The 27,324-nt window shown below is 43.8% G+C and overlaps 1 protein-coding gene across 5 annotated transcripts in view; it reads left to right on the plus strand.

Annotated features, from left to right (window-relative positions):
- Positions 1–27,324, plus strand: part of GDPD5 (glycerophosphodiester phosphodiesterase domain containing 5) — a 337,677-nt gene that overhangs the window by 263,209 nt on the left and 47,144 nt on the right. For all 5 annotated transcript variants that reach the window (XM_073334846.2, XM_073334855.2, XM_073334875.2 and 2 more), the window contains 3 exons: positions 7,170–7,268; positions 9,461–9,554; positions 19,064–19,209. In XM_073334846.2, the coding sequence (XP_073190947.1) occupies positions 7,170–7,268; positions 9,461–9,554; positions 19,064–19,209 (339 nt within the window). The remainder of the gene's footprint in view (positions 1–7,169; positions 7,269–9,460; positions 9,555–19,063; positions 19,210–27,324) is intronic.

A 27,324-nucleotide genomic window follows, 5' to 3' on the forward strand; every position in this document is an offset into this window, starting at 1 on the left:
AGGTGCAACACTTGCACTATAGGAACCCTTTTATATTTACGAGTTTAGTTTATTAATACATTTAGCACAGTCACAAACACCCCAACTCAGTAAGGTAGGTAGAGATACTATAGGATGTACCTCTGCACACCCGTCTACTTGTAGAACACCTGAAATGTTAGTCATTGTCTTCCTCATCACCATTGCCGTCTACAATATCACCAGTGGCCATCATTCTGGCACCTCCCAAGGACTACAGCTCTCTCTCCTACTGCCCCTAGGCTGGGATGTCACTTTCATAATAGGTTACGCTAACACTGTTATGTTGGATGCATATTCAGTGGGGGATTCCCCCCCTTTCCTTATTTGTATTTCCTCATCTTACTAACGTTGTAGTGTCTTTTTTCTATATATTAGTCTATCCGTGATCTCAACTTATTATCATATACGTCAGTTTGTTACCATGGCCCTTTTGTGGTTAGGTATCACATTTGTTATTTCTTTCCTAACTAGTTATTTCAGTTCTTTCCAAGTTGTGGTGTACCTGTTACATTTAAAGGGGTATGAACTTAGGAAGCCCCCTATGCCAACCTACTTCAACGTATCCTCTATGTTAAGGTCACAGCTATATATGGGCCTTTATGCTTTAGCTCAGCACCATGTATCTAGGTGAAAGGTCCCAAACATATGAATGCTAATTTTGACTTAGTGCAACATACAGGATGTGGCCTGGGGGTCCCTTGAGTTACAGCCAAAATATCCTCTACTGTAGACCTATAAACCTAGTATAATAAAACAAATAATCAAACCCATAAGAAACTTATAAGAAAAGATATATAGGCAAGCAAGCAGGCTAGCCTTAGATGTGTGTCGTGTACCTGTTATGTAGGTCAGTTCATTGCCAGGACACTTTTGTGGTTGACGCATGTACCTGTGGTCAGAACTTCCCCTTAAATTCTATTTTCAGCTCCCCAGGTTTTCTGTTGGGCTGTTGATCAGTGCAAAGTTTATCTGTTCAAAGATCATAGGCCTCAAGCCTTATACTAACTTGCTGAAGCTAATGTCGTATAGGATACAGGTCTGTACATTTCTTGCATTACTGCTGAATGTAATGCAAAGCAGAATATAATGCAAAGCAGTGAATGTAATAAAGGCAAGCTATAGCCCACTGGGCTAGAGAATAGCTCCCATTGTGAAGCTGATTTTAATTTTTAGTAACCAATTTGCAGCAAAGCACATCTGTGTGCCTTGTTTGATTTGCAAAAGCACGCAGGATACAAGCTTCCATTTGCAGGTTATTATTTCATAGAGAGCACCAGCTTTGTGCTTGGCACTGTGCAGACCTGGAGAAAACATCCCCGCCCTGTTCCAAACAGCTTGCTGTGTAATTCAGACACATGCAATGTCATTCTGTGCTGTTCACAACGTACTGGAGAATGGTTCAGGCACAAAACGAGGAGGGTGTTGAAAGGTTTCATGAAAGATCTATGGTTTGAAGAGGGATGTGATGAGGTGTGAAGCAGGTCCCTGGAGGCACAAGGAAGGGAGCATTCCAATCATAAATGGTAGTGTGGAAAGAAGTTCTTAAGCCCATAGTGAGAGAAGGATAGCAAGTGGGGTGCTTGGGAGGATCTGAGGGTGTGTCTACACTGTGATTGAAAACCTGCAGCTGGCTCGGGCTCGTGGAGCTTGAGCTGAGGGGCTGATTAATTGCAGTGTAGACATTTAGGCTTAGGCTGCAGCCTGAGCTTGGGGGCCTTCCTGCCTCACAGGGTCCTATAGCCTGGGCTCAAGCCAGAAAATCTACACCGCAATTAAACATCCCCTTACCCCGAGTCAGCTGGCATGGGCCAGTGGCAGCTTTTTAATTGCAGTGTAGACATACCCATAAAGACCAGGAAGGGGGAGGGGTGTACTGTAGGCAGGGGAGGAGGTGTTGAGTCGTGAACTTGAAAGTGAGAGGAAGCTGGTGAACGAATTCGTGGATTGGCCCAAAACCAAGCAAAATTTGGCAACTTTGGCTGTGTCTTGATTTGCATTTTCAGGTTCAGGTGAAATTTGGGGACCTCCAACCTCTGTAAATTGGAATAGAAAAAGATGTCCATACACCAAAATCCACAGAGCTTAGCGGTGTATGGAAACACAAGTCTGCAGGAGAACAAGTGCTAGATGAAACACTACTAAGTGTAAAATATATATATATATATACACACACACACACACACATGCAATACACAAACGCATAATAATTGATTATGGGACAGGTCCTACAAGCTCTCAATACACAACTCCCGTTGAAATCAGTGGGAGTTCTGCACCCGGGGGGATTTTGCAGGATTGGACCTTTAACCAGCATATGTACAGGGGATTTGAATTCTGCCACTTTCCTGTCTCTTTCCTCTTTCCAAAATGTGTTGCTGTTGGGAGGTGGTGGGTGGGGAGGTAAAGAAGGGGGGCGGAGGATGTCTGCTGCTGAAAAACAAGTTGTTGATTCTGAGCACAACATATGTTTCTTGGCGAGGAGTCTGGTATTTTTCTGACACATTCCAGGTGGCTGGTGGGCTTGGGTGAGTAACACCAAAAGAGAAATATGTTACAGGGATCAATTGGTGATTGCTGCCCCCGCCACCCCTGTCCCTCACAAATTCCAAACCAGACTTGTCCGTTTCTTTCCCTTGAACTTTCCAGATGCTGCAAGGTGGGAGGCTGAGCGAAGGGGTGGGACCGCTGAAGGCCAGAATTTAAATTTGTGTCTTGGTTCTTTTTTGTTAACTTTGGATGGCTGAAATCCAGTGCCATGTCAGGAAATATCTGCTCCATGCACTGTCAGGATGCAGTGGCCTGTATTTTCAGGGCAAGGAATCTGTTCAGATGAGGGTCTCTTCCATGATCCTATAAAGAGTTATGGATCATGGGCCAAGTTCAGAGGCCATGTGTAAGACAGTGTCAACTCCTTTAGACCAAAGGCTCTACCTTCACATGTACCTCCTTCCCACTCCTGTGTATTACTCCAGCTTGGTTTTCTTTGCATATCTGGGGTCTGAGAGGGGGAGGAGGGTTCAAGGGAGTCTGGCGCTACCTGTACACATCACCACTGAATTGGTCCCCAAGCTGGGAGCGAATCCGGCTATAACTCTCAAGCATTCTGTTAATTGCCGTCCACTTGGCTGATGTACGCGGGCAGAACACTTTTGCCGTTTCCCCCAAAGCTTTTTTGCCCAAGCAGATGAGTTGAAGGTAAGCGGAGTGGCGATCAGCGTGCCTTCGTAGTTCTGTCGTCAGGGTAAGGGCCTCGGGGTGGGATACTTCTATTCACAGGCTGCCTGGATCAAATGCATACCCCTCTATCCCTGCTATTACATCCTGCCCAGAGCCCCTGAATGGGATGTAACAGTAACCAGCAGATACAGGTGCTAAAAGGAATGAATCATGAACACTGTTAAGGGACATACAGACAGAATACAAGCAGCCTTCTATATGTTGCTGAGCACTTCCTCCCAGATGATCTGCTAGAGCAGAGAGCACAACAGGAAGGTCGCTAGTCACATCGGTATTTGTGTAATTCCACCTACTCCAGCAACCCATGAAGGCTCTCACAATCCAAACCGCCGTCAATGCACCTTTGGAATTCCCCACCTTTCTTATTGTTCATGTTGCAAAGACAACTAATCTCAGATTTCACTTCTCTGACCTGCGTAGGTTGAGTAAATCCAGTATGATCAGGAAATCACTGGAAATAATGTGCGAGGCCACCTCATTTGGTGGTGAACGGAGAGATTTTTGTCTTGGCCAGCCAATCCAAGACTTCCCCTCCCTCCCGTCTGAAGAAGGCCTCCCAAAGTTTAGAAATGGGTCCCTAAAATTCTTACCTATCAGACCTTCCTCTCCAGTGCAGTTCAGACCAAGTTTAGCCTTAATCCATCCCTGACCCCCTTAGTGTAAACTTCACCTCTTTCTTATGGGCAGCTGCTGAGAGAAATTTCACCCTGACCGTTCACGTAGGAATGAGAGGAAACCATATCATTGCACTCTTTTCTATTGCTCCATGAATGTTTATTGACCATTATGCTCGTGTTTGCGCACGCACCCATTCCTGTCACCAAGGACCTAGAGGCTGGTGTAAATTCATTGGTGTCTGACAAACTACACCAGTTGAGAATCTGCCCCTTACAGACTAAAAGCAAGCCATATGGTGATTGTTCAAGAGAAGGAGAGACGAGGTGGGTGAAGTAATATCTCTTATTGGTCCAGCTTTTGTTGGTGAGAGAGACAAGCTTCTTCAGGTCAGCTCTGCGTAAGCTCCAAAGCTGGTCTCTCTCACCAACAGAAGCTAGTTCAATAAAAATATTACCTCACCCACCTCGTCTCTGTAATATCCTGGGACCCACTTGGCTACAACAACAGTGCATGCAGGAGAAGGAGCGTACAGGGGTCGTGCATGAGGAGGAACTGCTCAAAGGGGTGGATTAGAAAGAGTAGGGAGGGTGCATGGCAGATGAGGACATGGGAATTATTCTAGGCCCAGGAGAATTTCTTTCCCAGGTGAGAAGTATTTTACTCAGAAATAACAAGAACAGGTTTTTTGAAGGTTTTTTTTAAAAAAACAAGCAAACCCAACAATGAAAAAAAACCTCAGCTCTTTTCATGGCAATGGACAACGTGTCTTAAGTTCAAACAAATCCAGATAGTTGTAGGAGTTTTGTACTGTATGTTTTGTATAACCTATGCTTTCTCTCTCAAAGACTTTTTGGTCTTTTTTTTGGCTCTGAAATTTTCTGTAAAGAATCCAGATCCAGCCAGTACATGAGATCAAGGCACAGAACAGCAGCATCCTCTGAATCTAGCCAGATGTACAGTGCAGACTGAGATAACAGATGGAAGAGAACAGTGTTCTGACGCATTTGCTACAATGTTCTTTGTGATAGAAATGATGGAAAAGACAGACATGGCAGGCTAAAGCTGTAAAGCTGAAGTTCTTTCTGTGCCATCATGAGGCTATTTTAACCTTTTGCCTTCAGTGAATCCAGTGATTTTTTTTTTTTTTTTTTTTTTTTGGTGCTGTGCATAGACTCGTTCATTCTGAATACGTCCAAGTGTCTGCAAAAAGATGCACTGAAATACAGGGGGAAGCAATGCATTGGATTCTGCCTTTTTGGGGTGTTAGAGCTTCATAAAAAATCAAATAACACTAGCTAAAACTTGCTAGGTTCATCTACATAGCTCTTTCAGTGCACCTCAATGCAGATGAGCAAGGGTGTTGTTGCCATTTCAGATGGTGAGTCTCTCCCAGGGAAAGTCATGTTGAACTGTGCCCAGCTTTCAGAGGTGGCTGCTTATTGGCGTGTCCTTGTTGTGGTGTACATGTACACCACGGTGGTGTGTCAGCATGACACAATGCCAAACCGCTGTTTTGGAATCCTTTCACTTACTGCAAGCTAAATTTGGAGGACTGCTCTAATAAAAGTGGGAAGACCCTTGAAAATGCAGTGTAGATGACATCCCTTCACCTTTTTTATAGAGCACCTGACATCACTGATTTGGGAGCAAATGCCCTGGCTAGGGCTTTCCATGCTTACTGCTGAGAATCTAGTCCCACCTACTGATGCCAGTGAAATGTTCTTGTTTCATCAAATGTGTCTCAGTTGAATCATATTTTGAAGCCTGCTCCAAGAAGGGAAGAGAAAAAGGCAATGGTCAATTTCATGGACTGTTTGAGTCTGGTAATCTGTCTGAATTAATAAACTAGTGAAGGATTTAAGGCTGAGTTTAACCAGTGATCAGTGTGGTTACTGCCAAGTTAATTTTTGTCCTGGGTGAAAAAAGATAGTTGACCTGTCTATAATCAGGCCTGCCTCACTACGCTGTGGGATGGGACTGGATTGTGATGTGGTTCTGTAGGAGAAAGTGGTGCAGTGTGTAACGCTGGTTACAGAATATGGTTAGAATGTAAGTGTGAGTGAATGGGAAGATTTGAGGCCGATTATACTATCTATACATAAAGCTGTTTTTCTTTTTGTATATACTTCCCCTTATGGGAAGCATTCATGTTTGTCCAGATCATCCCTTCTCCTATCTTAAAACAAAAAGAAAAGGTGGACTTGTGGCACCTTAGAGACTAACTAATTTAGTCTCTAAGGTGCCACGGGTCCTCCTTTTCTTTTTGCGGATACAGACTAACATGGCTGATACTCTGAAACCTATCTTAAAACAGTCACACGGCAAAATGTAATGTGTGTTGGTTCAAAATTAAGCTTGTGGTTTTGAATGAAAGTACTGTAGAATCTTTCCATTTCCGAAATATTTTTTGTGACATTTCCATGACTAGAGGCTTGCAACCCTGGTAGCCCATTCTCTACAGTCCTCTGCTAATCTTTGTGGATGAATAGTCCTTTTGATCCACCCAGGATACCATGTTGTCAATCCAAGATCTTTTTTCTGCCTTGTATTCTTCTGTCAATAACCTTCCCTTCCAGTGCCTGAAAACATGCATTGCCCACTAAATCCCTTAAAACGGGTCTTGCAAATTGAATCTCTCTCTTCATAGGGTCTCTAACTAGAGTTTGTTGAGTTCAGATCATCTCTAGTACCAAAACATCCTTTCAGCAAAGATCCATCGTTTTACCGAAATATGTGATGCCGAAAACATCATTTAGTGGAAACTCATTGAAAAGCAAAAATCAGGAGTTTCAAAATGGTCTTCAGAGGACTTTTTTCACAATATTGTTCCAACTAATATTTTCTATTTCAGCACCACCTTAGTTGCTAGGTACCTTTAACTTCCCTCCCTGCTGGATTGTTACAACCCATAGCCAAGAGGGTATCACTTGTATTTCAAGTGGGCTCTGTGTCCTGCCACTGCCGCTCTATTGCTAAAAAGAGTGCCGAATAGAGTGTCAGGATCTAAAAAGGAAAAGCATGCACTGGAAACACGCTTGTTGAAATGTCATTTGCTCTGAGACTGCCATTGCTTGCCCTTTGGCAAGTCACTTACTCTCTTTGTGCTACAGTTTGCCCATGTGTAAAATGAAGGTAATACCAAAATCCATCTCACAATGGTGTTGCCAGACTTACTTCCCCTTTGTAAAGCACTTAAAGAACCTCAGATGAAAGGTACTATGCTAAGCGGACTACACAGCAACAGTGTTCTTATTAGGGATTTGATTTGTAAATACTTTCTTCTTTTGTTTCAGATCGGCCTGATGGCGACCTTGGTAGTTACTGTAGTAACCATGTCTTCTATAGCACAACTTTGGGATGATGAATGGGAGATGGTAGTTATTTCAATGCAAGTAAGTTGCATAGTGCGTTTGGCTATTTAAAGCCTTGTTGCAAAGAACAGTGCTTGTTCTGTAGTTTTCAATACATAGGGTGAAATCCTTGCTCCCATCAGGTCAATGACACAACTCCCGTTGACTTCAGAAGGGCCAGGATTTTACCCATAGTCTCTATCTTTGGAGTTATTAGTTCTTATAAATCAGGCTGAAGCAGAGCTACAGAGCTGGACATATGAAATATTGATCTTGGATGTCACATAAAGCCCTCTGAAATCAATGACCTATTGGGCTGCATTAGTAGAAGCATTGCCAGCAGATCGAGGGAAGTGATTATTCCCCTCTATTCGGCACTGGTGAGGCCACGTCTGGAGTAGTGTGTCCAGTTTTGGGCCCCTCCACTACAGAAAGGATGTGGACAAACTGGAGAGAGTCCAGCAGAAGGCAACAAAAATTATTAGGGGGCTGGGGCACATGACTTATGAGGAGAAGCTGAGGGAACTGGGCTTATTTAGTTTGCAGAAGAGAAGACTGAGGGGGATTTGATAGCTGTCTTCAACTATCTGAAGGGAGGTTCCGAAGAGGATGGAGCTAGGCTGTTCTCAGTGGTGGCAGATGACAGAACAAGGAGCAACGGTCTCAAGTTGCACTGGGGGAGGTCTAGGTTGGATATTAGGAAAAACTATTTCACTAGGAGGATGGTGAAGCACTGGAATGGGTTACTTAGGGAGGTATCTAGGTGGAGGTGGAATCTCTATCCTTAGAGGCTTTTAAGGCCTGGCTTGACAAAGCCCTGGCTGAGATGATTTAGTTGGGGTTGGCCCTGCTTTGAGCAGGGGGTTGGACTAGATGACCTTCTGAGGTCTCTTCCAACCCTAATCTTCTATGAGTCTATGATTCAATGAGACTCCAGCAAGCTCAATTAAGTAGTTATGTTGTTTCAGTTTGTGTAGCTGTGTCCCAAATTTTGAATCCTAGGAGTACAGACCTGGAGCTTTAAAATTTCTTCTGGCCTTAAAGGGGAATTTTTGGGGGGTGGGGGGTGTAATGTGCTTCTGTTTAAAAATTAATTAAAAGAAGACCCTTGATTTCTTCAGAGAAAGTGGAATTTTCATGTTGTAAGACAGGTGAATAATCGGGGGAAATTATTGCCAAATATTTTAGTGAATCCTGAATTGCTTTTTGAACAAGCCATTTTTTCACGTCTCTTTGTTCACTTCCCCAAAGATGTGTTTAGTGGTTTGGGTTGGGGTTAACTATCCTTTTTAGGAATACTCAGATGCATGCTCAAAGAAGGGGATGCATACACGAATAAGGCTATTCCCTATTTGTGGCAGAAGTGACTTCCCCTGGTTTCTGAAGATTTAGTCATGTAGTAAGGGAGTGGGAGCAGTACCATGTGACTAAGGAAACCAATCACACACAATGAAGAGTGAAGTGTCAAAGCATATACTAGATAGTACTTAGTCCTGCCATGAGTGCAGAGGACAGGACTAGATGACCTCTTGAGGTCCCTTCCAGTCCTATGATTCTATGATTCGACAGGTGGTGAACAGCCATCAGGCTATGCTGTGTGTAAAGTTGTTTGCTGGACAATCTAAAGAGCCAGAGTTTTATATTTATAATTAGTATTAATATTAGATAGCAGCAGCAGTGGTAAGGCGGGGGGGGGGAAAGGTGATGGGAGTATGAAGACTAGGCTGCAAAATGTGGGTTTCCTCCTGCACTCTTGTGTGTTTAATCTGCTGTTTTAAGTAGGGCTCTGTTTCCAATAGATAGTGGCAGCAGGGGACCCTCACACTGGCCTTCCACTTGTGTTTAGAGTGCCAGAACTGCACAGCTTTGTGTTTTTTGATGTCCAAGCCACACTGGCAGGTTGAGGGTGGTGATGGCTGAAACTGGGTGCAGTCAAAAGCTGATGGAGGTGCAGGGACACCTGGAGCATGGGGTTGCATGCCTGACCATCTTGGCTAATAGTGATCGTTGGACCTATCCTACGTGAACGTAGAGCTACTTTGTTGCAGCAGCTAAAGAATGCATGGGATCTGTCTCAGAATGGGGTAGGCAGATTCCCTCTGGAAACTTCACTGTTCAGCCGAGAGCGCTTGTCTTAAGACTCTACTGTGTGTGTGTAATAACTGTTTGAAAAGTTAAGTGACGCTGCCTATAAAATACCTTTCATTCAGTCCTTTTTGTTTGTGTTCCCCTAGGCCACAGCTCCCTTTCTGCACATAGGAGCCCTGGCTGCAGTCACGGCCCTGTCTTGGTTGATAGCTGGGCAGTTTGCAAGAATGGAAAAAGCCAGTGAGTACCAACCAGACTTCACCTTGTTTGCCCACGTACTGCTGTCTACGTGTGTTCTGAGATATGTTTGGAGTGATGTGTTTTTAAAGAACAAGATTGGCTGTCAGCTGACAAGATCCTATTGTCAAGAACAGCTGATTGATCTAGGATTTGTGCCCTTGAAGCTACTTTCTCAGATCTTCAGACCCTCTACTGTTCAGAAGAACTGGGGGAGGTTATGGTCACTATCCTAGATAACTGGAGAAACTCGGCTGGAAGCAGGAGTGGGCTGGCCCAGTCAGGCAGCAGTAAGCCACTTACTGTTTTTCTACCAGTAGACGCACACTATAACTGAAGGATGTGAAAAAGCATTTTCTGAAGCCTTTTTTGTTTTAAGACTTCCCCAGCAGCAAGAAAGAAGTTAATTACACCACGCTCCAGCAGAGTGATGTGTTCTTACGTATACAGTTTAACCACAAAACCCTCAACCCAAGACATCTCACTGACTCCCCATTCATTTCAGTTCATAAATACCATCCTTGTTTTTAAAAGCCTTCATGTGCTTATTGCTTGTATTACAGTAGTGCCTACAGGCCCCAGTTGAGATCTGGCCCCATAACTCTGTCAGTGGTTCTCAACCCATGAGCCACTTTTGTGGCCCAATCAGCATGGAGCTACGGCCTATGTGACATTCTCAGGGCCATACTGGTAGTATATATATTTTGTGGATAAGGCCCATGTAACACACAGAGAGCTGCATATGCGACCCACAGTGGTTAAAAGGTTGAGAACCACTGCTCTATATACTGCACAAATGCATAGTGAGACACTGTCCAGGCTTCAAAGAACATAATCTAAGGAGACAAAGGTAGAAAGAGCAGAAAGGCGAGTGGTAGAGATGGGAATCGAACCTATAATTGGTTAAGAGATAGCAAACAAAGGATAGGAATAAATGATCCGTTTTCACAATGGAAAGCAGGGTCCCCTGAGGATCTGTACTTGGACCAGTGCTGTTCAACATATTCATAAATTATCTGAAAAAAGGGGTGAACGGTGAGCTGGCAAAGTTTACAAATGATACAAAATTACTCAAGATAGTTAAGTCCAAAGCTGACTGCGAAGAGCTACAAAGGCATCTCACTAAATTGGGTGACTGGGCAAGAAAATGGCAGATGATATTCAGTGTTGATGAGTACAAAGTAATGCATATTCGAAAAATAATCCCAATTATGCATATAAAATGATGGGGTCTAAATTAGCGTTGCAACTCAAGAAAGAGATCTAGAAGTCATTGTGGAGAGTTCTCTGAAAACATCCACTCAATGTGCAGAGGCAGTCAAAAAAAAGTGAACAGGATGTTAGGAACCATTAGGAAAGGGATAGATAATAAAACAGGAGATATCACAATGTGACTCTATTAATCCATGGTGCGCCAACACCTGGAATACTGCGTGCAGTTCTAGTCACCTCCATCTCAAAAAATATATATTAGAATTGGAAATGGTGCAGAGAATGGCAACGAAAATGATTAGGGGCAGCTTCTGTGTGAGAAAAGGTGAAAAGATTGGGACTGTTCATCTTAGACGACTTAAGGGGGGATATGATGGAGGTCTATAAAATCATGACTGATGTGGAGAAAGTGAATAAGGAAGTGTTATCCCTTCACGTAACACAAGAACTAAGGGTTGCCTGATGAAATTAATAGGCAGCAGGTTTAAAACAAACAAAAGGATGTACTTCCTCACACGACACCCAATGAACATGTGGAACTCATTGCCAGGGGATGTTGTGAAGGCCAAAAGTATAAGTGAATTCAGAAAAGAATTAGATCAGTTCATGAAGGATAGGTCCATCAGTGGCTGTTAGCCAAGATGGTTAGGGCCACAACCCCGTACTCCAGGTGTCCCTAAACCTCCAGCTGCCAGGACTGGATGATGGGATGGATAACTTGATAATTGCTGTTTTGTTCATTCCCTCTGAAGCATCTGGCACTGGCCACTCTCCGAGACAGGCTACTGAGCTAGATGGACCATTGATCTGACTCAGTATGGCCGTTCTTATGTTCTTAATCCAGTTCTCCTGACTCCTAGTCCAGTGCCCTGTCCACTAGATGAAACTGCCTCTCCTCTAATCTAGCTTCATGTGTAATCTATCCAATCTCATGGGCCTTGGAGCTTTCTGCTGCCTTCACCATTCTTTCAGTTCGCCTGGCACTAGCCACCTCTCTTTGCCTTCAGCAAATATCAAATATATTTTCTGAAGGGTTCAACTATAGAGCCTATGAAATTACTGTGTTAATGCTATAAAAATTCTTTTAATTAGTAATTGAAGGGTAGTGTGAAATGCAAGCCTTGGGAGGGTTTGGCAGTACTTACAAAAAAATTGCCAAGAAGTAGGTGTTGAGTATGTGGAAGCAGCGGCTGAGTGAGAGGAAGAATATTAAACATGTAAAGAATTCATATTAAGAGAGATTTCTCCAAAGGAAAATTTGCTGTAGTTTAATTTACAAATGGAAAAGGTGTACCTGTTCAACAAAGAAAAGAAAAGAAATAATAAAATAAAATACAGTGTGTAATTATTCTGCCAGTCCAGGTGGGAGGAACTGTCTACGAGAGTAGATAATACGTGTTCCTTGAAGTTCTCTTCTCTGTATTGTGCTCTTAGCTAAGCCAGGAAAAATTGCCACTTATTAGCTCTATTTCCTCATATTAAAACTTTACAACAGCCTAAGGCACCGTTCATAGAGTAACTTCCCCTCTTACACCATAACATCACAAAATGCCTTGTATATTCAGGGATCATTTTACCCATCACTGAAATGCAGCCACCTCAGGGGTACAATGCAGCAGCTCTTCAGTGGTACAAACCTGCATCACGCTGCAGTGTAAGACAGGAAGCAAAGAACACTTCATCAATGGAAAGTGCTAGGGGAAAGTAAGGAATGCGAACACAAATCCACAGCACAAGGAGAAAGTTGCATCTGTCTTGCCTGCCTGACCATAGTCATTTGTAGACGTACTGGCTGTTGCCCACTGTCATTGGCACAGGAGTCTACGGTTCCTGTCCCTTTTCAGGCATCAGACTCTTTAGCTGTTCTTTTCCCCAAATCCAGAAAAACCAGCTCAAAATAAATGGTCTCTTTATAGCTCTTGTTGTTTATAAGTTCCTTCCTCTCTCAGAACTCACCCAGAAGGCTTCCAAGGCCAAACCCAAGACACAGGATTAAAAGAAGCAATAAAAGCAGTGAGGCGATGGGAGGAGCTCTGCCAATGAACTCGTTCAGGAAACCAGATAAAATGGGGTGGGAAGGAGGGGGCTCCTCACCAAGGCAGAAAAGAAAGGAGAGGAGAAATGTACTCTGAGAAACAGCATTGTCTGTGTCTGCCTCCAGAGTATCAAATGTCTGTTGGTGATTACAGAAGAGAACAACCCCCTTCGCTTTCCCCCAAGGTCTTCATTGCACAAGCAGATAAATACTCTACAGAGCTGAGAAACTGCAGGTAGATTTTTTTCTAGCCGTCTTGGTTTGATCATAAAATGTGAACCTTTATTTTTCAAGTCAAGGCAACTTACTGCTGGTGAAAAGGGCTGGAGGCTAATGGGCTCCAGTCATCTCCAGAACAGGAACATGACAGATGAGAGATGCCTGATGCGCTCTCTCTGTTCTTACACAGTATCCTTCTCTGTAGTATCTCGGAGCTTCTTATACACTCAAGAATTCATCATCCTAAAGCCCCTGTGACCTTGGGAAGTGCAATCCCCAGTTTGTCAGAGATTGTGGCTTGCCCAAGATCATGTAGGAAGCTGGCTGTGATTTCCAATAAGGAGCTAGTTGTTGGTGAATGTTGTGGTGTGGGAATAGAACCCTAAACCTCGTGAGTCCCAGTCCGGTGAGTCACCCACAAGGCCACCCTCCAGTGGGACATAATGCTGAGCTGAAGGAACTGCCTTTGGGAGGCGAGACGCTAGTTCAGATGCCATGTACATTCAGTCTGTGGCCTTTTGCTGAGATGACTCACAAAGGAGCTAGCTGTGGCGATTTTGCAGTGTGGTGCACAGACACTAGTCTCTGCACGTGGAGGATCCCCCTCCATGCACAGTTCTGCCCGTTTTGACACACAAGTTTGGCTGCTGCCTGCAATGGACTGTCCCACCCCGCCCTGCCTTTCCCATTGCTCAGCCCCGCAAAGAGCCCCTGTGGCATCAAGGATCTACATGTGAGCAGGATGTGACAGGCTGGGGGCTATCCCCTACCAGCCCCATGTGGGGATCTACTTAAAACTGGTGCTGTCCTAACTTCCAAGTGGACTCTTTCTGTGATGTGAAGACACCCTTAGGGTAGGTTGCCAGGAGCAGCGATCAGCAGGGGTATTCCTGACAGGGAGGTGGGGGTGAGGGCGCAATGGCCTGGAACCACTGTGGAGACACAGGGCCTCCATGCTAATCACCCTGGCCTCTGACAAGTCCTCCAGGATATGAGTGCCTGGCTGGCAACCCCCTAGCTTTGTCCACGGAGTGGATGGAGGCAACTTTAGGTGAAAAAACTCCTAGGAAACTCCACCAGGGGAATCGCACATATGACTTTCCACACAGTGGGATGGTCGCTAGAAATGGGACTGAGATTGGAACACAGTTTGTCATACCACATGTCTTTTAACAGCCACAGTGACTTTGCTCATGACTCACCTGGACCCTATAGGTGAAAGGCTTGCTGCTTTTCCATCACATACGCTCTGATTCATCCGATTCCACCCATAAACAGGGGTTGCTGGGACTCCCATTCCCCATGGCGTATGTATATGCCAGTAGTGTGTCTGGTTTTCTGTAACCACAAACACTTTCCAATCTAACTCAGAAATAGTTTTGATCCTTTATCAAACTCTGCCAGGCTACTTTGGAGTGGTACCCGCCATCCCTTGACATGCCAGGCACATCTTGTTATAAAAACAGACTTCTCGCTTTGTCTCCTAAATAATGTACCTAAGTTCATGGGACTGCACCACAGTTAAAATGCTGTGTCCAGGAGGAATGTGGTCCCAAGATTCACGGTATTAAAAGGAAAGTGATGCCTTCAGCTGCCTCCCACATTACTCTGTGAGGTTTTCTAAAGAGATTAATGGGCTTCCTGGAAATGAACTTTACATTTTCCAGCATTTGTGGCTAATGGTGGGATTCAGCTTCAATCCCATTTCACAATGGTGCGCGTCCTGTGATCTATGCTGAGTGACATTGACCTTTCTCATGCAGGTCAGTGATCAAAATCTGTCCTAGCACATGTATTTCATTTGGTATTTGCCTAGGATTTGGATCACTGAGCTGCATCGGCTCAATCAGCAGAGGTGGATAGGAAAGGAAAGGGTCTTTCATACTGACAAAATGGGCTATTTGAGGCTTGGTGGAATCATAGTGTGTATTTCTGGGGCAGAGAAATCCAAGTGGAAAGAGCCATTATAGAGTAATCCATAGCAAATTGGAATTACCTGGAAGTTTCCAGTGATGTAATTTAGCTCCAGAGCACCACAACTATGTGATGCTGTACACCACGATGGCACCTAGTTTACTTATCTCCTGAGCGCTCGGGAAGGACTGGAGCTAATTTCTCTCCCACACTTACATTCTCGTCTAATTGATTGGCAAGTAGGTGCATGCTTGAACAAGGATATTAGATGGCAAAAGCAAAGGGCAGCTTATAACTTAGCAACTGAACATCTGTGTTCAAACCATTAACCAGACTTCCTGTGGCTGTTACTTCTCACAAGAAACAACCGCGGTATCATTGGTTTCAAGTGACTGTTAATAGCCCATCATGTTCAAAGCACCTATCATCCTAACTAATGCAGCTCGGTAGGGAGCTAGGAGTACCTCTGCAGTGGCTGTCAGCACCATCTTCTAAAGATTCCCATCTCATTTGAGTGAAGTCCTTGGCAGGCAAAGGAATGCTGCCCTTTGCAAAACGCAGGACTGAGAGTCAGGAGGTCTGGGTTTTGTTCCTGAATCGGCCATAGACTTCCGGTGTTGTCAACTCTCATGAGACTTGCAATGTTTGTTGTTTCTCTTAACGCCCCGGCTCCTGGAGTCAAGTAATTATGTGAATCTTATATTTTAATTGAAAGCTACATTTCTAGCTCTCATGATTGTAGAGAAAATCCTGAAAATGGGACCCAAATGTACTCCTGAGCCAAACGTCCTCGCCTTTTGAGCTTTGACTGGCGATTTTTTGGAATGCTTGGGGTAGGCAATGCTGACTTTGGGCAAGTCACTGAACCTCAGTTTTCTCCATTTGTGATACTTGCCTACCTGCCAGGAGAACTGTCACAATTTAATCCATTGGTTGAGACGTCTGAGATCCCGAGGTAGGAAGCCCTGTAGAAGGACAACATACTTTTTATTTATATTTACCACTTTTGCTACAATACTTAAACACTGTGTGTGTGTGTGTGTGTGTACTGCTTTTTCTCCACTGCTGTTGTAGCCATTGAGCTCAACTGCAATGAAAGCCAATCCCAAGGCAAGTTGGAGCCATTAGAGGGCAGCAGACATGGACTCTGACCCATTAGAAGCATTAGTCACTGCAAGCTGCATCTTTATCCAAGATATAGCGCTCCTGAGAGCAGCAGTGGGGGCTGCTTTGTAGGACTGACACACTTGACCTGGTCCCCGGGCTGGTCTCTGGACTCCCTGGTGTGACTATAAAAGTCTGGAGGGGTTACGCTTCCCAGGAGAGATACTGGAATACAAAGAACCGTGCTATAAACTAAAATATTCATAGTGTGGTGTAACATTTGGATTAAAACTTAACAAAGAGGGAGGCCTACAGTTTAAAACCCATAGTGGGTCTGTTCAATGTGTGGCGGCAGTCAAAAAAGCGAAGAGAAGAAAAGCGAAGAACCACCATTAGAGGGGATAGATAATAAGACAGAAAATATCATAATGCCAGTATATAAATCCCTGGTACGCCCACACCATGAATACTGTGTGCATTTCCGGGCACCCCATCTCAAAAAAGTTACATTAGAACTGGAAAAACGACAGTGAAGGGCAACAAAAAATTATTAGAAGTATGCAATAGCTTCTGTATAAAAGAGATTAAAAAGCCTGGAACTGCTCAGCTTTGAAAAGAGACGAGGGGATATGATAGAGGTCTATAAAATCATGAATGGTATAAAAAAAGGAATAAGGAAGTGTTGTTTATCCCTTCTCATAATCCGTGAACCAAGGTCACCTGATGAAATTAATAGGCAGCAGATTTAATACAAACTAAAGGAAGTACTTCTTGCCCCAATGCAGTCAATCTGAGGAACTCGTTGCCAGAGGATGCAGTGAACGCCAAAAGTATAACTAGGTTAAAAAAGGTTTCAGAGTAACAGCCGTGTTAGTCTGTATTCGCAAAAAGAAAAGGAGTACTTGTGGCACCTTAGAGACTAACCAATTTATTTGAGCATGAGCTTTCGTGAGCTACAGCTCACTTTGGATGGGCTATTACCAGCAGGAGAATGAATTTGTGTGTGGGGGGTGGAGGGTGAGAGAACCTGGATTTGTGCTGGAAATGGCCCAACTTGATGATCACTTTAGATAAGCTATTACCAGCAGGACAGTGGGGTGGGAGGAGGTATTGTTTCATATTCTCTGTGTATATAAAGTCTGCTGCAGTTTCCACGGTATGCATCCGATGAAGTGAGCTGTAGCTCACGAAAGCTCATGCTCAAATAAATTGGTTAGTCTCTAAGGTGCCACAAGTACTCCTTTTCTTTTTAGGTTAAAAAATGACTTAGATCAGTTTATGGCAGGAGTCTGCAACCTTCGGCATGCGGCCCATCAGGAACGGCGAATCACAGTGAACCACAGCCACTGGAAGCTGCAGGGGGCCATGTCTGTGGACAATCAACGTAAACAAAATGTCTCATGGCCTGCCAACAGATTACCCTGATGGGCCACGTGCCGAAGGTTGCTGACCCCTGATTTATGGAGCGTAGGTCCATCAATGGGTATTAGCCAAGATGGTCAGGGATGCAACCCCATGCTCTGGGTGTCCCTAAGACGCTGACTGCCAGAAGCTCGGAGTGGATGACAAGGAGTGGATCACTTGATAATTGCCCTGCTCTATTCATTCCCTTTGAAGCATCTGGCATTGGCCAATGTCAGAAGACAGGATACTGGGCTAGATCAGCCATTGATCTGACCCAGGATGGCTGTTCTGATGCTCTTATGGGGCACTGTCTGACTCAAGGTGTCTACTGACTGCAAAACAATACAAATGTCCCCATCACTGTCCCTGCCAAACACTACACTCTATGGTTCTTTGCAACCTCAGTGCATCCCAGAGTATCTTCCCCCCTTTTTTTAATCCCACCAGAAGTCCCTCTGTTGTGCCCACCTTTCTTGTAATAAAGTTGATTACTTACAACCTCTCTAGAGTCTGACATTATGTCCCCTCAATCATCCAAAAGAACTTCTAAGGCCTGGTCTCCATTTAAAAAAAATTGCACCAGTTTAAATTGATTTCAAACTGGTGCAAATCCTTAATGTAAATGCAGCTAAACCACTTTAACTCTTGCTTGATGTTAGTTTGGTTTGCATGTAAATTAACAAATTATGCTATTTAAATGTGCCTACATTATTGTGGGTGTGCACCAGTTTAATTAGACTGATTTAAAACTAAAGTTAACCTGGTGCAGGCTTGGAAGTGATGCAGTCATAGAATCATAGAAGATTAAGGTTGGAAGAGACCTCAGGAGGTCATCTAGTCCAACCCCCTGCTCAAAGCAGGACCAACCCCAACTAAATCATCCCAGCCAGGGCTTTGCCAGTCCATCCATCTCTACACCTCCAAGACAAAAGACTGGGAGTCAGGACCGCTGGATTGTATTTCTGGCTCTCGCTGACCTTCAGCAAGTCACTTAGGGCTGGTCGTCTCTACGAAGTTAGGTTGGTTTAACTACATTGCTCAGGGTGTGAAAAATTTCACTCCTTGTGTGATGTAGTTCCAGCTATCTAAGCCCCAGTGTAGACACCACTCAGTACCTGAAAGAATTCTTCCATTGATGTAGCTACTGCCTTTTAGGGGTGTGGACTGCCTACGGTGCTGGGAGAACCCCTCCTGTCGGCACAGGTAGTGTGGACACCGAAGTGCTACAGCAGCGCCACTGTAGCGTTTCAAGTGCAAACAAAGCCTCAGAGAGGTGGATTGACTACAGGCATGGAAGCACCCCTTCTGTTCTTCTAGCAAATGTCTACATTACATCACTACAGCGGCGCTGCAGCTGTGCTGCTGAAGGGTTTCTAGTGTAGACATATCCTAAACCTCTGTGTGTGTTTGGTTTCCCTATCTGTAAAATGGTGGTAAAGCACTCTGAGACGCTGGAATGGGATGCACCACTGGCCAAATACAAAGCATTGCTATTCTTTGTAGCTGGAGGGAATTGCTATGGTTTGTCCATTATGTTCGGGGGAGCAGGACAATGTCTTTCGTTTGTTTTTTCTGGAGCGATTTGTTCTGAACCAGCATTTTCACTGGCTGCATTTGTGTTCAGCTTCACAGATGTTGATATTCATTGCATACTTTGCCATCGTAGTTGCACTTTACCTCGTTCCCCTCACTGTCTCTTCCCCTTGTATAATGGAGAAGAAGGACTTGGGACCAAAACCTGCCATCATTGGCCATCGTGGTGCACCAATGGTAAGTAGCTTCACGTTTTAATCAATTTGTCTGTGCTGGGTTTGGCTGCCCTGGAGACTAAAGTCTGCTATCCGTAGGACATGTGCAGCATGACTTGGTGTGTGATCTTGGGCATGTCATTTAACCTCACTGTTCCTTGGCTTACTCATCGACCTACCTTCTTCACAGGGGGTTGGGAAGCTTGGTAAATTGCTAAGTGCTTAGAGATCCTCTTACGAAGGTCACTATTTTGCTATGGAAAGGCACCTGCCCTGAAATTTCCAAAATCCTCCTGATTTTAGTGGCTCACTGTTGCTCCCCACGAAACCTGCTAAAGAGAGTTTGAAAGGCTCTGAAGTTATGTTGGGGGCCTCCAAAACTTTTCTGTAACCCACATTAACCTAGTTAGAGTGTGTCTTTGTCCTTATGTGTGGCTGGATCATATAAGAAATATGTTCCTGCCTGTGACTTAATGGACTTGGTCTTTTAGCTCACTGGTTCTCAACCAGGGGTACACAGAGCTCTTCCAGGGGGTATACCAACTCCTCTAGATATTTGCCTAGTTTTACAACAAGCTTTGTAAAAAGCACCAGTAAAGTCAGTACAAACTAAAATTTCATACAGACAATGACTTGTTTATACTGCTCTATATACTATACACTGAAATGTAAGCACAGTATTTATATTCCAATTGATTTATTTTATAATTATATGGTAAAAATGAGAAAGTCAGGAATTGTATTTTTAGGTCTGATTTTGTAAGCAAGTAGCTTTTAAGTGAGGTGAAATTTGGGGGTAGGCAAGACAAATCGGACTCCTGAAAGGGGTACAGTAGTCTGGAAAGGTTGAGACACACTGTAATTAGCTCAAGCAATAGAAACACATGCTTTTAGATCAAGGTCCTAGATTCCTTTCACTGTTAGGACTTAGGCAGGGGTATTTAAAAATGCAGCACAAGAAAATATCTTTGGCAGGTGACATTTTGAGACACAATGCTTACATGTGCCGTGCAATGCAAGAATACAACAATCCAAGGTTTAACAAGAACGTCGGAGGAACAGTTTTTTTTTTTTGGGGGGGGGGGGAATAATAAACAAGGGGACATAGGTTACTTTTTATAATGACTCAACCATTCCCAGTCTCTAGTCAAGCCTAAGTTAATTGTATCCAATTTGCGGGGGGGAGAAAACCTGGATTTGTGCTGGAAATGGCCCACCTTGATTATCATACACATTGTAAGGAGAGTGATCACTTTAGATAAGCTATTACCAGCAGGAGAGTAGGGTGGGGGGAGAGAAAACCTTTTGTAGTGATAAACACCCATTTTTTCATGGTTTGTGTGTATAAAAACATCTTTTGTATTTTCCACAGTATGCATCCGATGAAGTGAGCTGTAGCTCACGAAAACTTATGCTCAAATTAATTGGTTAGTCTCTAAGGTGCCAGAAGTACTCCTTTTCTTTTTGCGAATACAGACTAACACGGCTGTTACTCTGAAACCTGTCATAATGGGAGTTTGGTACCTGTCATTTATGCCATTGAAAATGTCTGCCAAGATCACCTTTCTGGTGAGGAGAAAAGTTCCCTGGTTCTTCTAGAACACCTGCCCTGTCCCAACCCCGCCACCAACCCTGACCCCTAGTCTGCGGGGCTGGGCGGCAGCCAGGACCCTGCTGTAAGGAGCCGGGCAGCAGCCCTGACCCCGCAACCAACCTTGACCCTGACCCCCACTGTCTGGGGCCAGACAGCAGCCCCGGCCCTGGACCCCACCGCCCGTCAGTATACAGTTGGGCTGCAGCTGTGTGCTAACTGGGCTTCATGCCGCCCATGGGCCGCGAGTTGAGAGCCGCTGTTCTAGAAGGATCAGAACCTAGATTTGTGGTGACCGGCCTTTAAGATTGGAAGAATTATGCATCACTGCTTTTGCATAAGCTCAAATGTAGTAAATATGGTTGTTCCATCAACCCCCTGCTTGTTTTTAGCTGTTAATCTTGAATATATGTTTGTTACTTTGTGTCAGAAGTGAGATTGTTAAATGATGGGCCTGTCTGGTATTGCAGGTAATCAATGGGAAGATTTATAGTACCAACAGCTTAGCATCGTAGATGCATCTTTTTGGAAAATTATATGATGCTTTATTTTCACTTCTTTTTATTGAGACCAAACGAGGCACTGGCCTTCTAAAGCAGCGTCAGGGTGGTACTGTGGAAACAACCAACCCAAGTGCACAGTGGAGACAGGAGTGGTTCATAATCATGGTGCTTGGGTCTCCAAATAGCAGGGAAGTAAATGCTCTTGGCAGAGCACCCAGACAGCTGTTCTTCTAATAGTGTGTCTTAACAGCATTGACAAAGACATAATGTTGAAACACTGTCTGCATCTTGTAGGAAACACACTAAAGAAAAACCCCTCTGACCTTGAGTACCACGTATTGGCTCTTTGTTCTGTCCCCATAGCACATGGTGGATATTTTTGTGCTGTGTGGAAATGCTCTGCACCGAGGAGGATTTTGTCAGGAATGCTGACTTGCTGATTTATTGTAGGTTCACACTTACAAAACCTTTTAAAGCCAAACTGGAGAGCCAATTTGAAACACCCAACACTTGAGTGGAGGCATGGAGGGGACCTGCTTCTGGTATGAAGCATCCTGATGGGCAGCCAATTTTTAATCTCTCTGACAATTACATTGTAGTTTATTATAATCCCAGAAAGGCTGGGCATTATGGTAGCAATGGGAAATTTACCATGAAATATATAATTATCACCTATGTCTCGCCAGTCGTATGTAAGCAGCTTTCCACACCATTATGAAGCTGTGATCCATTCCCCAAAGAACTCATGTATCACTGAGTTCTTTCAGCCTCTGTCTGACCGTCTCAGTGCCAGGTAGTGGCCCCCAAAAAGTGTTAACAGAGAGAACACTGACTGCTGCTCACAAACAAGCCCGTGAGTGAGAAACAGTGAGAGGAGGCATGTATGTGCAGGGAAGACTGCACATCCCACTATGAGATGCTCTGTCTTGATCTGAGCAGCTACCTTCTACCAAGGGTTATGGCTTATTGGATAACCTTCTAGCCAGCTGTGGTGTTCTGGCTCATCCATTCCTCCTCCCTACCTGGAAAGTAACGCATGTGATCTGTAATAAGCTACAGAAAACAAATAGCCTTTTTGCACAGTGGAAGAATTAAGTGAACAGAAAAGAACAAACGTCTCAAAATGTTCAAATATGGGTGCCTAAAGTCAGGCATCCAACTACACGTGGTAATAGGGAAATATGGCCTGGTATTCAAAGGGGTCTGTTCATCTTCAGCTCCCGGTGACTTCAGTGAAAGGAGAGGATCCACAGCACTTTTGAAATCAGGCAACATTTATTCAGTTCTTTATCCTTAGGCACCAAATTTAAAACTTGGCCGGAGGGATATAAAGGATTGTAACCGGAGACATCAACTTCATCTACATATCGCCATCACTGATGTAACTAATGAATCCCATCTAGAGTCTGTCATCCAATTGAGACCTTAAAACAATAATAAAAATCTCTTGTCTCGCTATTAAATATCTAATAGTATGTTTTGTAAGTTTTGCTTGGTCTCCTTGGCCAAAATGTTTCTTCCCTCATTGCTGCATTCTTGTTTACCTCCTTCCACCCTCAGGGTGACGTACCAGTAGTGCTGAATATGTATAGTCCATTAAATCTATTAGAATCCTTTGGGATTATTATTAGAAGCTGATTCAAAGCCAAGATATTTCATCTGTCTATTAGGTCAGTGTCTCACTTCTTATATGGTTTATTTGGCTGAAGTTTGTGGTAAGTCTCAGAAGCCATGTGGGAGATCATATTGTGATGCTGTATCAAACCTGCTGCAATTCAAAGGGTTTAACTCCCCCACAAGCTTTGTGATCCATAATTCAAGGGAGTATTTTATGACCTTGAGTAAACAACCCAAATCCCTTCCCCTCTAGTGCAGCAAGACTTGAAAAGGATCCTTTAGCGAAGGGTCTCTACGGGTTTGTTATTTGGGTCTAAAAACTCCTAAACCTTTCCTGTTTTTTGTTTTAGACAAAACAAAGTCCAGAGGTGGGAGAAACACCCGGCTTTGTACAAAAGGCTTCAGATCCCTGGGGCTGACTTGCATGAGGCCTATTTCCTGCACACTCTGCAAATGTAAACGTAACTCTTTATTTGGGGAATGGGTGTTTTTATTTTGAAACCTTTTTGCTGTTAAAACCTGGTTTTAACAATGTCACTCCTGAAATGGATCCCATAACAAGTAAAACATGAGGCGGAAAGAGCATTAGATGCAGGGAATTCCAACGGAAGCCTTTGAAGAGAAATGGTTTGCTGCTATTTTGGTAGTAGTTGTTTTTTGGGCGGGCTATAAGTATCAAGAATGTTAGTGATTACCTGTGTAGGGACCCACTGACTCTCAGTCATTCTCTCTACCCAAGGTACTATAGTATCTGAAAACCACACAATTTTAAAAATGTCATCCCTGTGAGGTAGTGCAGTACTACTGCACTGATGGGGAACAGAGCACGGAGAGACTGAGTCCCTTGCCCAAGGCAACACAGGAAGTCTGTGGCAGAATATAGGATTGCTGAGAGTGTCCTGAATCCCAGTCTAGTACCCTAACCACTGGACCACCCTTCCTCTGTCCAAATAATCACTATATTTCCCATCCTTCCGCAGTCTTGTCTGTTTAGAATGTAAACTGTCTTTTTTTCTCTCTTTGTATAAAGCCCAGCACAACATTTGTCCTGAGTGGGGCCTTTGGGCATTTTTGAGATATAAACAATACATATGGATCCATGAAACTGTGAACTACCCAAATCTGACTTACACAGAAGAAAAACTCCGTCTTCCAGATCTTGTTCTGTCACCATGTCAAGGCTGGTTATAATTGCTTACCAACAAAGTGGTGGTTGGTACAAAATACCAAGAAATTCCCTTCCTATCTAATCCTTCCCATGTATCATTATAAGCAAGAGCCAAGTCTTTCAGTACAGCTGAGTGAATAATGCTGGGAATGTTCTGTAACTATTTAATTTTAAAATGAACTGAGTTTATTTGCACCCCTTTGTTCATTTCCCAAAAACATTCGAGTCATCCAGGAAGTTTGAAGCAAACTTGGCTAGCGGCAACAAAAGGTCTTGCATGCACAGCCAATCAGAGGACAGAAACAATGTTGTTTGACATATCTGACCCATTACAGCAAAGCAGCTCGGTTCACATTTAGAATATTCACAACAAATCCATAGAACAAAAAATGCAGAAGGATATTACTTTGGATAATAAACTTAAGGAAGTTGCAATTGGCTTGTGAATGTTCTCTGTGGAAAACAAACTACATTTGCTGAGTAAGTAATACACTGCAAATCATTTGCTCCATTCTCTGCTTCAGCAATCACTGAGAGGTAGATTTTGGACTGATCGTTGCAAGTTATCAATTAAATCAAGCTCCACTGTCAAGAACTAATTTTCCAAGCACTCTGCATAGAGGATTCCAATTGACATTCAAAGGAGTCTTGATCCTGATGTGGGGCTTGCATGATCAGGCCTTAGAATGAAAACATTACTGTCTTCTTTCCATCAGGTTAACTTTCCTATAACTTGGTTCTCTTAAGAAACCAGTTATACCAGATGGCAATAGAGCAAGGGTTTTTTAAAGAAAATCTGCCTGTTAACATTGGACTAAGGGAGAAACTTATTCCTAGTAGTGATATAAATATTTCCATCTGGAAGTGATTCATCTCTGTTTTACAGTTTTTGCTAGAGAATTAAAAAAACCCAAAACTTAAAACAAAACAAACCCCTTATACTCCAAGTGGATGACTTTGTTGTGGCAGTGGCTAGCTCCCTTGGGCACATCTCTGCTAAGTATGTCACTGATTGCTTTGCATTTCCTACTTTTCTAGGGAGAAGAGAGGTTGGTGGGAGTGAAACGTATTCCACTTGGATAATCCCAGTGCTCCTTTACAAAAGTCCTCTTCAAAGCTCACAGCTCTGGTTTTAAAATCACTTTGCAAGCATGAAGCGGCTGGGCAGAGAGAAGTGCTTTCTCAGCAATAGTGAGCAGACCTCTGGGAATAAACAAAAAGCTGGTCTAAAGGGAGTGGGTTTGATTTATGAAGATCCCTGGCTCTCTTGTGTTCTCTTGGATGCTCTGCAGAGTTGTGTGTGAAGGCATTGTCAATTGAAGAGCCATAATAAAGCCAGCACTAAATGACACTTCCCTATACCCAGGCATGGGGAATAGTGAAGTGATATACAAATTGGTGGGGGAAGAGGCCTTGTGAAAAATGGAGAATCAACAGTTGTAGATAAAGGAGAGGTGGAGTCTAAATTCTAATGATTATATTTGTGTATCTGTATTGTGGTGGTACCCAGAGGCTCCAATCAGGAGCAGTACCCCATTGTTACTTATTTGTATTCCTGTAGGAGCCCTGGGACCAGAACCCCATTTTGCCAGGCACTATATAAGCACAGAGCCACAAGACAGTCCCAGCTCCAAGGAGCTCACCATCTAAATATGAGATGAGGGACAACTGATGGATACGGATGTGGGCATACAAGGGAACAGAGAGACAATAACAACATGACAGGCCGTGGTTTGAGCTAGATCCTGCATGCACACGCACACATGCAGTGGAAGGGGCAGTCCTTGCCCTGGAGAGCTTAGAGTAGCTTGAAATTAGATCAACAAATGAGTGTTATGCACACACAAGAAGAAAAGGGAGCTAGAGAGGCAAAGAGTAATGGGTAAGGAGATCACGTGGTTACATAGACCAGCCATTGCCCAGCTTCGTAGCACTTCAAGTTATATGTCATTGGAATTACAAGAAATACTGCCTTTAGAGCCTGATCCTCCACTGTTGTCATGCAGCACAGTGCTGTTGGCTTCAGTGGAGCTTGATGGTTTATTCCAGCTGAGGATCTAGTGCATAGTGGGCACCATTTTAAACATTTAGGGTTCATCACCCCAGGTTCTTGCTGTAGACTTGGTATCTTCCTTAGCAGGAGATCCCACAGGATCGCAGTCACCGCAGAGTAGCAAATAATGAATTTTGATGGTATTGGCTATACAACCTCCATTTCTGGAGCTGAGTTGTGAAATGCTTGTTCCTCTGAATGTCCAGCATTAGCACTAGAGCTGAGTGTGGGGACAAATCTAGGTTTCCTGAAGCTGGTGAATCTGGGTTGTGGCCTGAGCTGATTTGTGGTTCTGAGTTGAATTTTTTTGAGAAACCAATGGCTTTGCAGGGTGGTCAGCCGGCAGCCAGACAAAACATGGCTTCTACAGAGTTTTTTGCTTTGAGTTTTCTGGTTCCTTAAAAGTGAAACTGAATGCTGCAAGCCCCAGAGGAACTGAAACAGCTCTGCAAAAATCTCTCCGTGGCTTGAAACTGCATTTTCACCCAGCACTGGTTCTGTCTAAGCACAGATGCTGGGATTTTCAAAGGTGTCTAAGGCAGTCAGGTTCCCGAATTTCAGTGAATATCCCAGCTTTAAACTGCAGTCCTCACCATGGTGTCTGTGTCAGCCTGGCCCAAATACACTATATCTGATATGCTGCTCAGTACAACCTATAGACAGCCAGTATTGTATGACCAGGTGACAAAGCAAGACAGTGTCCCAAAGAAACAGTTTCCTTAGTAAGCTTTGATCTCTGTCATTTTACAGGTGTGGGTATTATTAGAGGCCAAATGACCAATGTCCGGTTGGAAGTTTCAAAATGGCTGACATACCCTCTTCCGTGCATGTGCTCTAGGGCCTCTCAGACCAGAGGACCCTAAAGAGCTTTATTTATACAAAAACCATTTCACTCACCACTGAAGCGCAGCTACTTCTGGAGTAGAGCCATTGTATCAGCGCACAGCATCGCCACGTATATGTTTTCATTTGGCTCAGTCTAAGCTGTTGTGCGTTTTACATTGTGAGTCATCTTCAATGTACCTTGTAGAAACTCTTGAAGAATGGTTGGCAGCATTGGAATCTTTGCTTGTTTTATTACATTTCCTTTGTGCATCTCCTCCTACAATTCGTCCCCATGGAGACCAAGATTCCCCTGGCCATTCAGTTTTGGGCCCCCTCTGTACTACAAAGCCTACCGTTTCCTAGTCATACTGGTGTCAGAA

This window comes from Lepidochelys kempii, chromosome 1 (assembly GCF_965140285.1).
Source record: "Lepidochelys kempii isolate rLepKem1 chromosome 1, rLepKem1.hap1, whole genome shotgun sequence".
Classification (NCBI taxonomy): domain Eukaryota; kingdom Metazoa; phylum Chordata; order Testudines; family Cheloniidae; genus Lepidochelys; species Lepidochelys kempii.